Here is an 18377-nt window from a genome sequence, read left to right as displayed (position 1 = left end):
TGTACTTTTTTTTTGCATCAATTTGGATGTAAACCTGGCTCTGCATTAGAATTAGAAAGATTCCAACTCTCCAAAAAAAGCTTAAATGTTGCATTTTCTAATTATTAATAAGCTTCAAATCTCTAAATCTTGTTCTTATTAGTTTGATTCTCTGGTCAGTGGTGAACTTAGACATTTTAGGCCCCTGAGCACAATTTTTTAAAAGGCCCCTTTTTTACAAAAGTGTGATTTACGAAAATAAAAACAGACAAAAACAAGTTAAAGGCAAAGCAAGCGTTTTTCTATTGCATGTTTCAGTAGCAGGTGCTCAACGGGAGAAAAGAAAACAAAAGTATGTTTAGGGGCATAAAGCCAACACAATAAGTTAAAGAAAATCAAAAGTGACGCTTTATTTAAAAAAAATAGATAAAATTATTGATATTTCATTAAAATAAAAATTATAAAGAAATTGGAATACAATTTAGAGGAAATAATGACAGTTTTTTGTTATATTTTGATTGCTAAGTCATCAAATAATTTTAAGGCAGGATCTTATTAATTAGTACCTCCTAATTAAGAGCAGAGCATGTGAACGGAGCAGAACGCCGCGCTCTCCCTGCTCAGGAGGATGTTCACTCATTCATTCCACCACTCAAAGCTGTGGCAGGACGTTCCGCTCAAAATCTGCAATCATGTTAATTTTCCTGCTGCTCCGGTGAACATGCAACTGTTTCAACCGTTGGCGTGGTGCCCGACTTTACACGAGTGCATAAAGTGAATGTGATTGGTCGTTTATCAAGGAGGCGGGATTGTTGTGGCAGAAGGTTAGGAAAGAAGTTTAGTTGTGGCCGGTTTGTCAGAAGCATCTTGCTAACCAGTTAGCAACTTGCTGCTAGTAGGTTCCCAATGGGAAATTCCATTGGGACCAAGTAGCACTAAATTGGTGACTTAGAAACGACACTGTCAAGGAACGCTATGGACAGAGGAAACATGCAAGAGGAGGAGAGTTTAGTGTCGGAGGTTGTGGATGAGTCTCCTCCGTCATGCATTTTTTATTTAGAGGAGGAAAGCAGGGATGAAGATGTTGTTGAAGAGGACGCCAGGGCGACAGAAGCTTGGTTTGGTGTAGAAGGCTTCCAGCCGTACATGTTTGAGTCCTTGCCTCGCAACGCTGTCAGTTCTGTTAGCTCTACGCCTGCTGAAGACACAGACGTCCATCCCCGTGAACACTGGGACGGAACTCAATGGGAAAGGAAATGATTCTAATTTCAACCGTTGCGTATATTAGCAACTACATATGAATCAAGATGCTATGACCGAAAAAATTTGATTGACAGATGACCGTTGATATTTGATTGGCTGAATTTAGGTGTTCAGGCTGACGTATAACTAACTGGCCTGCATAAGATAATGGGAAAAAAACAACAGGATTTTTTTTTTTTTACTATAAATTTTCTAACTTTTGGGACAATATGGTCTGATCAAGAGTACATTTATATACATGTTTAAGCCAAAATGATTTGAAATTTCCATAGGATTTCCCTACGACTTTAACTAAGAGAAAGAGAGAGGCTGGTAAAAAGTAGATTTTCAATAATGTAATTTTGGATTTATATAATAAAGTAGAGAAAGTTTCTTTTTTTTAGAAGGGTGGGGGAGTAATGAACTTTGGGAATTCAACTATTTTTGACCGGCCCTGGTGCCTCACTATCTTTACCATGATGGGCCCCCATCTGGGCCCTTCTAAAAGCTGGGGGCGCCCCTGATAAGAAAGGATAAGGGGGGGGGGGGGGGGGGGGGGGGATGGAGGAAAACAGATGATGAGCGAAAAGAGGAGGAGGAGGAGCAGCGAGGAGGCAGGCTCTCAGAGGAGAATCAGCGACAGCAGCAGGACAATGGGCTGCCTCCGATCATAACGGCCACCGCTTCCACTGACCGGATTAGCAGGTATGGCTGCCGGGGGACCGGCTCAGCTGGGGGCTCCGCGGTTTGCTGCTGTTTCTCCCGCTTTAACAGCTTCTGTTTGTCAGCGGCAGAGGGGGGGGGTGATGGGGGGTGCAGGAAGGAAGCAGCGGCTCAGCAGCAGACACCCAGCGGGGCCTGCTGACCGGCTGGCTCCGGCTCCGCAACCAGCCGGTGACAACGATTTATTCAGCTGGGAACAAAACCCGGCCGTTTTCGAACCGGCAGGACCCGAAACGACGCGACAGAAATCACAGCGGGACGACACATCCGGAACATCCCCGCCGCTCGCCTCTAGACAGGCGCCCCGCCGAACCGCCTTAGAAAAACACGGAAATTAAGCTTTTTCGCTTCCCCTGCGGAGAAAATCACCTCTGAGAACCAGAGAAATATCAATATTTATCCACTAGTATCCCAGGAGTAATTCGGCTGAAAAAATTTGCATTTATTTTGGACTCCAAATCGAAATAATACAATAAAGTAAATAAATATTGCATCCTTGCATATAATACGACACAGTAAAGAAGCTCTAACTGTTTGTGTTAAATATAAATGCAGAAAAAGCAGGGGGAAAAATCAACAAATTTCTGTTTTGCTGCTGTTTTCCAGCAGGAGTTTGACAAACAAAGCCCCAGCAGCTCAGACTGAAGTCCCGCTCCAGTCCAGGCCGGACTGTCTCCTGCACAGATTGCGGGGATTGTTGCGGGAATAGACGGACTCATTGTGTTTACTATAATGCGCCTTCTGTTGGACGCTGCGTGTTGGTGACGCACGCAGACGTGCGGGGATGGGGAGCTGCTGCGCGGGCATCAGGAAACTAAACTCACCGCATATCTTTCTTTCTTTTTTGCTGCAAACAGACAGATGTGACCAGAGTTTGTGTGTTTTTGGGGGGATAGAGATGAAGCATGTCTGCAGAACAGGAGGAAAAGATGATGCGTTGAACTGATTTGAACCAACTGCGCAAAGCATCTTTCCTGCAGCTGATTTTTTTTGGATGATATGAGAAAATATTTGAATCCAGGGATTTAGATTAGAGAAGTCACCAGAGCAGAAAGAAGTGATTAAAGGGAAAGTGCCGGGACAGAGGATGAGCTAAATCTTTTGCAGCAGATTTTGTGGCATGTAATAAACTGGGATAATCACATAATCAGAGCCAGCCCCAGGTATAAGAGAACTAAGTCGTTGCTTAAAACTAGGGTGGCCAGCTGCTCAGGAAGAAAAGCAGCTATGAGCTGATCTAAATGGTGTTAAAAGAGGTAACAGACACATTTGCATAACTGACTAAAGCTGTGGGTCTGAAATAGATGCCGTAGGAGAGAGGAATGACACCATGGGAGGGAAGTAAAACAGCAAAACAGCTCGGTTTGTACTCTAAAGGGCTGATTAGACTTCTGCAGCTGCACAGATCAAATGTCGTCCGGTCTCGAACCAGTTTTGCTGGTATCCTTCTGCATCGTCGGTTTGGAATTTCTAAGGACGGACAGCAGTTTCCCGCCAAAGCGCAGAACTTCGGTGGATGGTCACGAGAACTTCGGCGTTGCCGGTTGGAAGTGTTTATCTTCCAAAACAACAATGGCGCGTCTTGAAGTTATCACAGTCAGGGAGATGGATCTAGAGTTGCTGGACATCGAAGAGGAACAGGTTCTGTTAATGGAGTTGGCAAAAACACAAAGGAGGATGTGTAGGTGGTCTGTACGCCCCTTGAATCCGACCACGGATGAGACTGGGGAGCTTAGACCCGGCACCGAATCGAGAAGGACGACCACTCAGACAGCTGGAAAATCACAGCTGCTTCTGTCTGCGCACTTCCGCTTGAGATCTGCGCTGGTTTGTGACCATCCAAGGCGTAGTCAGGATTTTTGAGGTGTGCAATGACGGTTGCAGAACCTCTGCGTGGGGGGCGTGGTTGTGCACAGAGACAGATTTGACGGTGGCAGAGGCTATGCATCAGAAGCATCAATTGGCCTTAAGGGAACTAAGTAGCTGCTTAAAACTAGTGTGGCCAGCTGCTCTGGAAGAAAAGCAGCTAAATGGTGTTAAGAGGTAACAGCCACATTTGTATACTAAAGGGCAGATTAGACATCTGCAACCGCACACATCAAATGTCACCTGGATCTGGTCGCGAACCCGTTTTGCTGGTATGCTTTAGCACGTCTGTCTGGAAATTCTTCTGACGGACAGCAGTTTCCCGCCAAAGCTCTAAGGGGAGCCTATTCAAGAACGCGCAAGAACTTCGGCGTATGGTCACGAGAACTTCGTTTTTGCCGAGACCTTGGTATCTTTATATGATTTGTCTGAGGCACCGTACAAGTGATATAACTTCTACTTCTGAACCTCCTGGATTAACCTTTCGTCGTAGTTGTTCCTCGGTTTTTAAAAATGGCGCACCCGGCACCAAATCGAGAAGGACGACCACACAGACAGCCTGAAAGGCAAACCAAGGACCAATCACAGCTGCTTTTTGTCTGAGCACTTCCGCTTCCGTACAGAGACAGATTTGACGGTTACAGAGGCTATGTGTCAGAAGCATAAATTGGCCTTTAAACTGTTATTATTATCTGTATCGGTCTAGGGCTGCACAGTGGCGCTGGGTAGCACCGCTGCCTTGCAGCAAGAAGGTTCCAAGTTTGATTCCTGACAATGGGTCTTTCTGCATGGAGTTTGCATCTTCTCCCTGAGCATTCATGGGTTCTTTCCAGGTACTCCGGCTTACTCCTACAGTCCAAAAACATGACTGTTAGGTTAATTGGCTTCTCTAAAATTCTCCTTAGGTGTGAGTGCGTGAATGGTTACCCTGTGATGGACTGGCGACCTGTCCAGGGGGAAACCCGCCTCTCACCCGTAGACAGCTGGAGATGGGCACCAGCACTCCTCGTGACCCCGCTTGGGATAAGTGTGACAGAAAATGGATGGATTGATGTATCGGTCTATCTCCAGTGGGATCGGCAACTCTTGTTTTTGTCCCCACACCTGGTGACATGTTGCAAACATCCTGTGGTCAGGATACAAATGTCTGGTAGCTCTATAAGGATGGTCTGGTTTTCAAGACTACATCTATCCCAGAGATAAACCAGAGAAAGTCCTGGAAGGAAGGGAATTTTATGGTTTATAGAGCACAAAGTAAAACAGGTTCATTTTTTTTAAAGTGGTTTATAGAATTCAATTTTTTGTCATTCCACTGTCATAAGTACAGAGCAACGAAATTAATTCTCAGCATTTAACCTATTCCCTTGGGAATGGCCCAGGGAGCAGTGTGGGGTTAAGGGTCTTCCTCAGGGACCCAGAGCGGCAGTCGAACTCACAACCTCAGGATTCAAAGCCCTATGCCCTAACCACTAGGCCGCCACGAGCTTTGGTTAATGGTCGTAAAGTTGTTCTCAGCTTGATTGCCCTGTGTTGCCCTTTAATGGACCATGTACATTACAAAGGAAATTAGTTGATTATTTCGATTAGTTAGATTAAAAGTAATTTTTTAAAAGTTAATAATTAACCCCAGATCATTTTGCCAATGTGAAACGTCCCCGCATTAATAAGAAAGAAAAACTTAGAATTAGTTTTTGCTCAAAGTGTGAAACACCAGCAGTAAAACCTGAAAGGTTGTCCCTGGCAACCACAGCTAAGGTGTGAGCTGCTGCCTCATGGTTAAGAGGTTCCCCTTGAAGGTGCGCCTGACTATAACATTAGTGCTGCCGCTAAATTTGCTCAATCTGGATAGAAATTTAATTCTTGCTCTAATACTGACCCCCTTATTTATTTGATTTTGTATCACTTAAACTGTGTCACAAGTTTCATTTGGATCATATCAACTTATTGGCAATTCTTCCTGGTGACATGCTGCAGTCATCATGTGGTTTGCTCCATCCAGAGAGAGAAACTAGAGAAAGTCCTCCAGGGAAGGGAATTTCACGGCTTTAATGACCACAAAGTAGAACAGGGTCCCCTCCTCCACCTGTTGCTGTGCACTGCTGTCAGCTGGCTGAAAGAAACCTACTACACTTTTCTTTCGCTTTAAAAAAAACAAATTTTTTTAGATTTTTTAAAATTTGGTGAATCAGGATGGAAACTTAATTTTTGCTTCAAAACTGAGCCCTTATTTTTATTATTATTGGTTTTTTTTTATCATTCAAACACTTTGAGGAGAACAGTAAAACATTCACATTTATTTAAGTTTCATTTGGATCAACTTAGAGTAAAGAAGTTTCATTTAACTGGCGGTTAATAAATTTTAATTTTGGAGCAAAAATTTAAGTTTGTATCTCCTCAAGGATTACACTGGAGAAACAATACAGAAATAAGTAAAAATCTCTTAAATTAAGTGTATTTTTTCTTAATTTGAGTAGGTAAATATGATAAAGTTTGCCAATGGAATGAGTATTTTTACTCTTAAAATAAGATAATTAGATAATATGCACTTGAAATAAGACAATGCAACTAGTTTTTCAGATTTTAAATCTAAATTGTCTCGTTCCATTGGCAAAATGTCTCTTTTACCTCCTCAATCTGAGAATAAATCACTTATTTTACGAACAAATAACTTTTTTCCGTATGTATTTGTATTCACGTAAAAACAACAAATGCAAGAACTGTTTAAAACAGTGACAGAAGAATAAATGTCTTAAAAACTAATACAACAAGGTTGCATGTCAAACCTTTCCTTGACAGTGAATGTATTTTTATAGTCTAGTTCTATTTTAGAGCGGTGGAATTGGCTCCAAACAAATCCTGAAACGAACGCGGCCTATAAAAGTCTCCATCTTTAAAAGGGAGAAACCTAACGATGCAGGCAGGAGCGATCATCCAGGCTGAATAGCAGGAAGCAGCTCCAAACCGGCGGGGACTAGGAACCCAGCAGGAGGCAAATGAGTTGTTCCAGTGAGAGCAGTGCGGCTGCAGTTTGTTGTTTCTTTCCTCACCGATCGAGAAGAGATGCTCAGAGGTGGAGGCACTGGACTCAGCTTTTTATTCCTCACTTCAGACAGGAGCCACCGGCTTCATGTTAACAATAACAGGAAGGAGGCGAGTAGCTGTGCAATAGCTCATGCTTTTTTGTGGTTCTCTAGGCCTCTATAGAGATTATTTGTGTCACATCATGTTTGTTCCACATGATCAGTATGTGAGAATCTATTACCGGTATCTGGGAAGAAAGTGTCACAAGACAGTGGTTGCAGAGTGGATGTTTGTCAGCAGTGTCATCAGGAGCTGCTGTGGGACCAGAAAGTACTGCTAACTCTCTGTCCTTTTCCTCACATTACCTCAATGTTTACAATGGGCTGCCACACAGACATGATTGTCCTTATTTATAGTTCTGCTAATTATTTACAGAGCTATAATTATTGCAAATAAGCTGCAAATGATTTTAAAATTGGCCCTCAGACCTTCGCAGGAATTTTGATAGATAAGCATGAACAGGAGTAAAGAACAGGGCTGTTTCCCCCCCAGGTCTAAAACTGGTGGTGAAGTGGAGATAGATGGAGTTGGTCAGTCTGTAGACTGCTGGTTAGCGAGACGGTCTGCTGAGCTTTATGGGGAGATCCAGTGGATTGCATGAGCTGATTCTAGTGCTTCACTCAGGGACCTGGAATATGGAAGTCCAACTTTAATAACAGAGGTTGAGAGAACCTGTCCTTGATGAGCAAGCATGAAGCGACAGTGGAGAGGAAAAACTCCTCATTGGAAAGAAACCTCTGGCAGAAACAGACTTGGCATGGCGATCTTCTGCCAGAGCGGTTGAAATGAGACGCGGAATGCAGTAGGGGTGGGCGATATGACGATTTAAGACTGTGTTACGATCTACACCTCTGACGATCTGTCATTATTAAGAGGTCGTTTTATCAGGATTCACAAAACTGCAGTGCTGCTGTATTTCTGCCACTGACCACATTTACATGCATCATCACAGCTAGAATAAAATCCGAGGGTTTGACGTCCGTCCGTTAGTTTAAAAATCAGTTAGAATCTATTGTTTAATGTAATATATTTTTTGAAACTTAAGTTAGTTTCTGTGTGCTTTCTTTCTTCTTTTACTTTATTAGACCAGTCAAGATTTTAAAGTAATAAAACTGCACTTACTTGAAAAAAGTAACTAATTTGTAATTGTTTTACTCAGGAGTTATTGTATTTTTATACTCTTTTGTGTGTTTACAATATAGAAAAAAAAAAAAAAAGTTTGTTAGCACTGCTTTGATTCTCTAATTTTAATAAACTTGTTCATTTATTTAATTTTTCTCTCCTTTGCATGTAACTGAAGTTATGTTGGTCGTATCTAAAAAAAATGTGATAAAATTACAATAATATAATCAAAAAATCACGATATTTTATTTTTGCCATATCGCCCAGCCCTAGAATTCAGTAAGAGTCCGGGAGGAATGAAACTCTGATGAAGCTTTGGCGACGATGGTGGAGGAAGGGGTGGAAGTGGGTTGAAACGGGGTCATCTGAATGAAAGTCTGATACAACACGACCACTGCCTGCGCACAAGAGCAGACAAGTTGCGGATCGGAGGCCTTTCAAGATGAACTTTGGATGCCGATTGGCTTTAGTGGAGGTGTGGGTCAAAGCTGATTGGCTGTGTCGCAGGTGGATGAAGGAGAACAATCAGTTTCTTCAGTTGAACTTCTGCCTAGGCTCCATATTGTAAATATTATAAACAGGAGTAAAAATGTCCCACTTTTTTCAGACATTTTTTTAATTATTCACACTGATACTATATGATACTATAACATATTTTTTTTTAGTTTTTTGATATATAGACTCAATAATAGACTCAAAATGGTTATTTTAAATGCCTTAAGCATTCCACTTGTAACAGAATAATGCACATGCAATATTAGGCTTGTATATGACATTAAAACTAGATTGCTCCAGTTTTGTGAAGGACATCATCATGTATGTGTCTACAAAGATATTTATTTTTAGCTGGGCTATCTGCTGTGGAAGACAGACTCTCCTTTTGTTTTTCCACCACACATGTCGCTATGATTTGCAAAGGGAACGTTTTCCAGTCAGTCAAATATTTGTCAGATGAATTACCTGTTGGTGAATTACTATTGGGTTAAATTTTAACATGGACTGTAAATCTAAATATGTAAAAATATGTAAAAAGCCTCTACAGCAAAAACAAAAAACAAAAAAAAAAAACAGAAAAGCAACAATTTTGCCCATTGTAGCAAAAGGAAAGAAATATATCCAACATTACCCTAAAAAAAATATTTTTTCTTGTGCACGTGTGGCTTGTTTCTTCCACATATGGTATCTGTTTTGTTCATAAAAATGCCATAAATTTCCCATGTGAATCCAGGGGGAGCATTTTGGTCATTTATTCCATGTTTCACTGAACTTCTAAATACATGTTTAAATTGTAATTGCATATTTCTCACATATTCATATAAAATATAACAAAAGCAAATTAGTTAAAACATTAGTAACAAAAGAAAAAGTATTTTAAAATCTAATATAATAAGATTGCCTGTTAATCTTTTGCTTGACACTACATTGCTAATAGCTGCTGTATGGTTAAGGCACTTAACTGGCTAGTTTGCTTTTCTAATTCACCGTGTCTGTTTCCAAAGGGAAATATATGATGTCTGGTAATAATTGTGCTTAGCAGTGTGATGAATCTGGACGTCTCGTTGTTTCCTGCGTCGATAAGCCCTGATTAGACTATCGCTGTGAAGTAAATTCACCAAAGGCTGCCTTCTTCGTTGGACTCCAGTCCTTGAGGGCCGTTGTCCTGACGCGTTCAGTTATGTCCTTGCTTCTACATTCCTGATTCCAATATTTAGATGATTGCCAGGACTCCAGAGAACCTGCATAAGGAGGGATTTATTCAATGGTTTGATACAGGTGCACTGGAACAAAGACACATCTTAAAGGTGCAAGACACTGGTACTTAAGGAGTTTCACATCCTTGATCTTCTTATTATCGATTTTAAGCAAAGATGCTTCTAAAAACTCATTGGTTTCTAAGAGCAGAAGGTAGCTTATGGTTGAAATGAACTCTCTGCATTTAACCCATCCCCTTGGGGAGCAGCGGGCTGCCGTTGTGCAGTGCCCATGGAGCAGTGTGGGCAGTGTTGGGAAAGTTCTTTTTCTACGTGAACTAGTTCAAAGTTCAGTTTACACATCATAAAATGAACTAGTTCAGTTCATAGTTCATAATTCAAAATTTTGAACTAAGTTCACAGTTCCAAAAAATGAACTAGTTCATAGTTCTTTTTTTTTTCATATATTGCTCAATTACTCCATAGCCTCCTGTAGAACCACAGACAGTAATTATTTTATCAGTTGTAACACTGAAACTGAGCGTCAGATTTCATCTTCATATCCAGTTTTGAATCCTTATCCAACCAGGGTTTACATTAGCATTGAGGGGACAGCATTTCCTCATTGTTGCTTTAATGCTTTGTTGCTGTCCATTCACTTCACACTAGTAGCAGCTGCAGCTTTCACCCCTACAGTATATTCTCAAAAACATCAGGAAAAATGTGCTGCTTGAATGGTCTTTTTTATAAGGAATTATTAAAAGAAAAACAGGAAAGTAGTCTTTAAGGTGCAAATGTTTTTTTTTTATTTTAATATTTTTTTCAATTTGAAATTTAATTTCAGTACATACTAAAAAGGAATACTGGAATCCTGGAAATTATACCAGGCAGGTTTACATGAATAGTAAATCCTCAAAAACATTTTACTAACACAAACTGAGGGACCAGGCTGAGGTAGGAATTTAAGGTTACTGAAGTGCGGATTTTTTTTACTGAAAGCCGGCGGGCAAAGTTTGCAGAGAAATGTAAGATTGTTGCCATCAACCTCACGGACCACCTGGTCATAAAACTGTTTTAAGTGATCATACTGCTGCTTTGTCGCCTCCACGGTCGCCTCCATGCTGCTGTGGCTTCCACGCTGCATTTTGTTTTGATGACGCACGCAGCTTTAGGCTACGACACTGGTAGCTGGTGTTGCCAGATTGGGTGTTTTCCCCGCTACATATTAAGGCCTGTTTACGGTGTGATTTAGCCGGGGTTTCGCCTGGAGGGCTCTATAGAAATTTGGCAACCTATTGAACGGAGTTGAATTGAGAGAGCGCGCCGTTCACAGACACCAGAATGAACGAGTTCCCAATAACGTTCATCAGGCAGTAATACAGTACGTTCAGTTCACGTTCGCCCAAAATATGAACGAGTTCATGAACTTTCGTTCAATGAACGCGTTCAGACACAGCACTGAGTGTGTTAAGGGTCTTTGCTCAGGCACCCAGAGTGGCAGTCTGTGGGAGTGGGGCTTGAAGTCAGAACCTCAGGATTCCAAGTGCAATGCCCTAACCACTAGTCTGACACTCTCCAAAGCAGGCATTAGCGTAAAGGGTCTTGCCTAAAAACCCATACTGGCAGCTCATCCACCGAGCCGGGATGGGAACCCTCCCGTTTGCAGGACGGATGACTTACCTCTGGAGGTAGCCGGCCGCTCCACACGTGCAAACATACGTCCTAAAGTGACATATGTTTGAAGAAACAGCTCTGCACGCGATAAGGAGAGAATCTACAGGTGCATAGAAGGCAGGACAGCGAAGAGAAGGAGCATGAAGTCACAGTTGTGACATATTGGGGGCCTCATTTTGTTAAATCCGCATGTATACAATGTGTTTGTGAGTTTTAAATAAAACTCAGCATTTATAACACAGTTTTTTGGCAGATATCTGACTTGATGTCATCTATTTACAGGAGGGGAATGTGAACCAGCGGCAGGATGTGGCCCCCTTTATCCCTGTTGATCTGTTCTTCACCAGGCGGGTTTTGACGCACCAAAAATGATTAAGACTCAGCCCCCGTCGGCCACGGGGGGGAATGGGACCTCTGGTGGGAACAACGGGGGCTCCAATCTGCGGAGTGCCTCGCCTCACCGCAATGCCTACGAGGCGGGGCTGGCGGCTTTGAAGAAGGCCACCGACCACCTCAACAATGCCGCGAACGGAACCCCCAATCCTGGCTCCAAACCGCCCCTCCTGCCCCGACCCACCGGAAGAGGCCAGCGCTATGGGTCCAACGTCCACCGCATCAAGAACATGTTCATGCAGATGCAGTCTCCTGGCGACGAAGAGGACGGTGGCAAAATGTTAGGTGAGGAGCCTTCAAAGGTTTACTTTGAAAGAGTTTCTTTTAAAACTGTGTTTGATCGATTCTTTATCATTGACAGGAAGGGAAGAGGCACTGAAACTATCTATTCCAAGGGCCTCCAGCCTCAACGAGAACGTCAACCACAGCGCTCTGCTCAAACTTGGGGATACAGTCTCAGAGAAAGTCAACAGGTTCGACTCTAAAACAGGCGGCGAGAGCGGAGGCTCATCTTTTGGTCTCTCCAAACTTCAAGAGACCAGAAGGATGTTTGAACAACGGACTCTCCAGGTAGGTTCTTCAATGGGTTGGTTTTCTCTAATCCATTTGTTCTAAAGCTATAGACTGAAAGATTTTATTTGATCTCTGTGTCAGGAGAAGCAAGCCGCCACCAACCGCATATTGCTGAAGAAGGAGCGAGCGTCGGGTTTTCAGGGCAGCCGCCTAGACGTTGTGGCCCGTTTTAATGGTTCTACGGAAGCTCTAGATCGACTGGATGAACCTCCCGCTGCTGTCCCCTCCGCCGCAGCTTCAGGCGGCCCCAGCGAGGCGGTTAGCCCCACTGTGAGCCAACTCAGTGCGGCATTTGAAAAAGGCGACGTGCGAAACAATCTCTACCTCCCCCAGCGTCGGTCCGCCCCTACCTTAGCCCCTAAACCCAAATCTGCAGCCAAAGCAGATCCAGCTGAAAAAAAGGTAAGAACTTGATGAAATCTCACTGAAAAACAAAACGATTCGATGAAGCTTTTGAGTTCAAATTAAATATTTGTATCTTTATTGTGTACGAAGGCACATCCTGTTGGTAAGGAGAGCATAAAGGAGATAACGGCCGAGGCTACAAGTACCATGGCAGCTCAGGCGCCAGAAGCAGCAGGATCTCTACCAGGGAGCTCTGCGGGACAGGCTATAGGTCAAGAGAAGGACGGGTCTGGACTGTCAGAAGACATGTACTTGAATTCATCAGCGCCTTCAATTACAGTGACTGTAACATCCGCCTCGTTTGAGGCTAAATCGGATCCCGGTGCCCAGGCTGACGAAACTGAAGAAATGGGTCCAACTATAGAGGAGTGCCAGGCCAAAGAACAGGAATTCCCCACCGAGGCGTCTGGAGGGACGCTGGTGCAGGCCCAGGTTCACGCTGCTCTAGAAATAGGAGGGAAAGAACCTTCCTCTTCAACCTTGGGGGAGAAAGGCGAAGACTCTACATGGGGGGCAAAGGAAGAGGACGGAAACGAGGAGGACGATGGCTCGCACCGGGAGGATTACTCTGAGGGGGATCTGGTAGATGTCAGTGCCTACAGTGGCATCGGGGAGGAGGATTCAGGGGGAAGCCAGCTGGACGACGAGGATGACGAAGAAGACGAGGAGGCGTATCAGCCAGAGAGCAGTTGCTCCGAAATGCCTGGCCTCCCCGAGGAAGAGGAAGCTCCGCCACCCAGCAGGAAGATTTGTTTCAGCACAGAGCCAATTAAGGTCAGTACGCTCTGGCCGCATCATGTTTTTCATCCTTATGGGTATTTTTTTTTTTTTTAAAGATGATGAAATTTGGGAAAACAAACCCTGGAAAACCCCCAAAAAAACACTTTCTGTAATTTTTTACTGGGATCTTACCTGAAATAAAAACACTATTAGGCTTTAACTCAACACCAAAGCAAAAAGAAACGTAACTACCACAGCTGTGGTCGTCTCGCATTGCTCTAATGGCAACGTTCGCTTCAAACGAAATGTGGCCTTTGCAGAGAGATAATAATAATAATAAATAAACTTTATTAATCTCACACTGGAGAAATTTGCCTCTGAATTTGACCCATCCCCTTAGGAAGCAGTGGCTGCCATTGTGCGGCGCCCGGGGAGCAGTGTGGGGTCAAGGGTCCTGCTCAGGGACCCAGGGTGGCAGTCTGTGGGAGTGGAGCTTGAACTCAGAACCTTATAGGAGCCAAGTGCAATGCCCTAACCAAAATGCCCAAGAGCGAATTTTTGGGAGTGAATGGAACCAATTCGCTCCCAAAAAAAATCAGCATATCTTCAGTTTGATAAGCTGCTCCTAAAGCAACGTCTTTTGGAAAGATGGGAGCAGAATTAGAAACAATTGGCCAAAACATATTACTTCATCTTTGAGCAAAGAAGGTAGCCTCGTGAGACCAATCCTGATCTCGCGAGCTTTCAAGGTTTCACTCGCAGATCAGTCTGGAGACTCTCCGTTAAAGAAAATTTGGAGCCGTTCACCAAACGAACGTCCAATCAGCGTTGGCTTTGAGGCGGGTTGAGGTGTGACGCAACGAGAAGCGCGACAGTTCAGTATAAAGAACATGGCGGCTTCAGCCGATGAAACTAGCATTAGCGTGGCTATCAAGCAAGTTTTATCAGAATTACAAAGTATTTCTTCACTGAAAGAAGAGCAAAACACTGCTCTGGCGGAGTCAGGTTAGGTGCACAGTGGTGGAGGGGTCATGATCTGGGCTTGTTATAAGGATCACGTCAATTATGAGATTAAACCTCTGGAAGTTAGTTTGACCCTAAATGGATCATTTATCAGAAAAAGGTCCCAAACACAGCAGCAAATCTAGAACAGAAGGACTGAAGGAGAAAAGCCAAGATAAAGAGTCCTGGTGGGATTCCTTTGGTCACCCTAAAACGTCCTGCTAAGCTAAACATTTCTTTACATATCACAAGTTTTTCTTACCAGCCTTCGCATTTTGAGGGCTTGACTTTTTTAAGCCGCTACTCTTTTACTTCTCTTGTTTTCGGACTGCAGCTGTGAGCTGGTAGGTTTGCAGCAGAGCGTTGTCAAACAGGCCTCAGCATGCAGCAGTAGAAGGATAACATTACCAACATACTTCCTCTGTTATCTGTTAAACTGTTTATCAGAGTGCTCAGGTTAGAAAGTGTTACCGTTCAAGATCACATGACGAGATAGGAGAAAGAACAAGAGATTGCCTTTAGCTCCGCCGTCCTGCTTTATAGACCATGGTTTGAGAAATGAAGGTTTTTCCGTCCATCCAAATGTTAACCACTCATCCCTGTTTTGTTGCTTCAGAGCAGCTTAAAGCACAGAAGTGGCCTGAGGCAACGGCGCTGGTTGTAGCTCAAAGGTTTCAGATGCTACATGCCACAGGTTGGCATCTCAAATTTTTTATTCCCCCATTCCAAGAGTGAGCCTCACCTCTTTGTCTGCGCCTCGAGCTTCTGGGATCTGCAGTGCAGGCAGGAGGATGTGTTTCTAGATGTTACTGCAGATACAGTCACTGCTGCTTGCTAAACATCATTCAGCTATTATATTCAATAAAAGGACGAAAATCAAACCTGAAACTTGCTAAATTCTTTGACTTAACTGTTTTTTTTTATATTTAACACATCGTTGTCAGATGTATCAACTTATTCAGCTGGATATAGTTACTACTATTTAAAGTCGTAGGGAAATCATATTTAAATCATTCTGGTTTAAACATGTATATAAATGTACTCTTTATCAGACGATATTGTCCCAAAATTTAGAAGATTTCCATAAAAAAAAAAAAAAATGTTGAAAAAGATGTTTTCGGCATCTTGATTCATGTGTCGCAGCTAATATACGCAACGGTTGAAGTAAGAATTATTTCCTTTCCCATTGAGTTCCGTCACAGTGTTCACAGGGATGGACGTCTGTGTCTTCGGCAGGCGTAGAGCTAACAGAACTGGCAGCGTTGTGAGGCAAGGGCTCAAACATGTACGGCTGGAAGCCTTCTACACCAAACCAAGCTTCTGCCGCCCTGGCGTCCTCTTCCACTACATCTTCATTCCCACTTTCCTCCTCTAAATAAAAAATGTATGACGGAGGAGACTCATCCACGACCTCCGACACTAAACTCTCCTCCTCTTGCATGTTTCCTCTGTCCATAGCGTTCCTTGACAGTGTCGTTTCTAAGTCACCAATTTAGTGCTACTTCGTCTCAATGGAATTGCCCATTGGGAATAGCATTAAGTTGCTAACTGGTTAGCGAGATGCTTCTGAGAAAACGGCTACAATCAAAATGCTTGGGAACCTTCTGCCACAACAATCCCGCCCCCTTGATAATCGACCAATCACATTCACTTTATCCACTCGTGTAAAGTCGGGCTCCACTCGGGAGAATTCGGAAATATAACGGTTGGAACAGCCGCTTCCCTACGACTTTAATTATCTTCTTATGAAAATAAATTGTCTTCTCAATAAATCAGAATATTGTAGGAGATCCTTTGTAAAGATCCTCCACAGACCTGATAAAACTGATACCAGGATAATTTGACTGGAAAAGGAGCTAACCTGTTCCAGGGAAGAAGAGGAAAAGTCCTTAAATTCGATTCGGTTCTATTAATTCATTACTGCGTCTTTTCTTGATAGTTATTACCTTCTCCACAGCGCAGTTGTTCTTTAAATCTCCCAGAATGAGAATTAGTTCACTTTGTTAATTATTTTTGTCAGATTTGGATCTGATCTCATGCAGCCAAAGCTTGACTTCACTTTTCATTTGCCGAAGCTGCTCTGTTATTGATAGAATCCGTCTTCATCATCTTCTAGCTCACGAAATTAACCAGTATTTAAAACTCTCATGGTTCTGCCCTCCTTATTGTCTCCATTTGAACAAGAGTAACCCCAGACCATGATGCTGCCACCACGTACATTGCACTGGGTTCAAACTTAGATTAACTTCGGTTTCTTTAGAGCAGGAGATGTTTAGGAAGATTTTAGTTGAGTCTCGGTGTTTGGTTTGAAAGCTTTCAGATGTGGTAACACATCCCACACCAGCCAAGCATTCCTGCAGCTTCTGCAGCATCACACGAACAGTTCTCCTTTTAACTTTTGATCTCCACTGTGAAAAATATCCGACTTTTGAAACGGCCTTTTAACAGAAAGAAAACCTCCAGCAGAACCAGGCTCAGTGTGAGCGGCCTTCTGCTGAACGAGACAGAAACAGAGACACAAGAGGAACATAGAAACACTAATCCATAAACACTTTCTATGTTAGAAAAGCTCCTTAGGTGGCTCTGTCTAGAAAGAAACAGTTAAGCAGATGAGCTCTGTGTTGATTTTTATGTCAAAAAAAGAAAAATGAGCAGACATCCAGCTAATCGCAGTGAAATCTGAGCTCATCTAGGGGAGAAACAGGACCAATCACTAAAAAACAGACCCAAGTGTATTGAGTTGTTAATAGCAGCCCTGCTGATATTCCGCTCCAGGATGGAGTCACTAACCTGACTCAGTCACATGGATTTGCTTCGCATATCCATCTGGAAACCTTCCGTTGAAGTAATTTTGGGAAGGGGCGAAAATACTGGTTAGCTGATTGGCCTATGTTGGTGATAGACAGGCCAAATAAACCAATCAGATCAACGAAGCATATGACGTACTAACAGAGCGACGACGAAAACACAACCACAAGCCAGGCTACTCTTGCCGAAACAAGTCGGAAGAAGAGCAAAAACATCTTTTCCTCCTAGAAAAGCCTCCAGAGCAGTGTTTTGCTCTTCTTTCAGTGAAGAAATACTCTGTAATTCCGATAAAACTTGCTCGATAGTCACGCTAACGCTAGTTTCATCGGCTGAAGCTGCCATGTTCTTTAGACTGAACTGTCGCGCTTCTCGTTGCGTCACACCTCAACCCGCCTCAAAGCCAACGCTGATTGGACGTTTGTTTGGTGAACGGCTCCAAATTTTCTTTAATGGAGAGTCTCCAGACTGATCTGCGAGTGAAACCTTGAAAACTCGCGAGATCAGGATTGGTCTCACGAGGCTATGGAGTCACAGCTCTCAGGTGCAAGAAACAGAAAACAAGAGAGGGAACAGGATAGGGATGAGTAAAACTCTTTTATTCATATAAACCAAATAGGTCATTTAAATGAGTCTATCAAGAAATAGGGGGGTTGTCGGTATTAGCCAAAAGTACTGGTGGTAAAATGAAAGGTTGCTGTTGTCTTACAACTGGGGAAACTTCTTTCCAGAGAAAAGCAGCAGAGCTGCTCCTCTGTTTATTGGAAAAAATACTGTTTTTAGGGTGTGAAGGTTTTTTTTTTGCTTGAGCTCAGTTTTTGTTAATCTGTTATCAGTTTTTTTGTGATTAAGCTCAAACCTAAATGGTTTAAAGGTCCAGGATCAACATACAATATCAGACGCTTCGGTGTGGGTCTGTTTCTGTGAGCTCAGGTCATTTTTTGGTCATTTAGAAGGATGAACCAACATGAGAAAGTAAATTACCTCAATCGGCCACAGCCTCAAATATAAACCAGAGAACTAGTTTAGTCTTTTGCTGTTTTCCACTGATTATGGTTTATCGATTATGGATTTACACAATTCAGTTTCTAATACTGATAA

The 18377-nt window shown here is 42.9% G+C and overlaps 1 protein-coding gene across 1 annotated transcript in view; it reads left to right on the top strand.

Moving 5' to 3' along the window:
* Nucleotides 1-1785: 1785 nt before the first annotated feature.
* The window catches only part of LOC119772707 (neurabin-2-like), a 48473-nt gene continuing 31881 nt past the window's right edge, over nucleotides 1786-18377 (top strand). Inside the window, exons 1-5 of the mRNA XM_038269254.1 lie at nucleotides 1786-1926; nucleotides 11661-12056; nucleotides 12133-12341; nucleotides 12426-12746; nucleotides 12840-13523. Of these exons, the coding sequence (XP_038125182.1) occupies nucleotides 11747-12056; nucleotides 12133-12341; nucleotides 12426-12746; nucleotides 12840-13523 (1524 nt within the window). The 5' untranslated portion in view covers nucleotides 1786-1926; nucleotides 11661-11746. The remainder of the gene's footprint in view (nucleotides 1927-11660; nucleotides 12057-12132; nucleotides 12342-12425; nucleotides 12747-12839; nucleotides 13524-18377) is intronic.

This window comes from Cyprinodon tularosa, unplaced genomic scaffold (assembly GCF_016077235.1).
Source record: "Cyprinodon tularosa strain WSP-4 unplaced genomic scaffold, ASM1607723v1 ctg726, whole genome shotgun sequence".
Lineage (NCBI taxonomy): Eukaryota > Metazoa > Chordata > Actinopteri > Cyprinodontiformes > Cyprinodontidae > Cyprinodon > Cyprinodon tularosa.
Note: the sequence above shows the minus strand (reverse complement) of the source record. Positions and strands in the feature narration are given on the sequence as shown.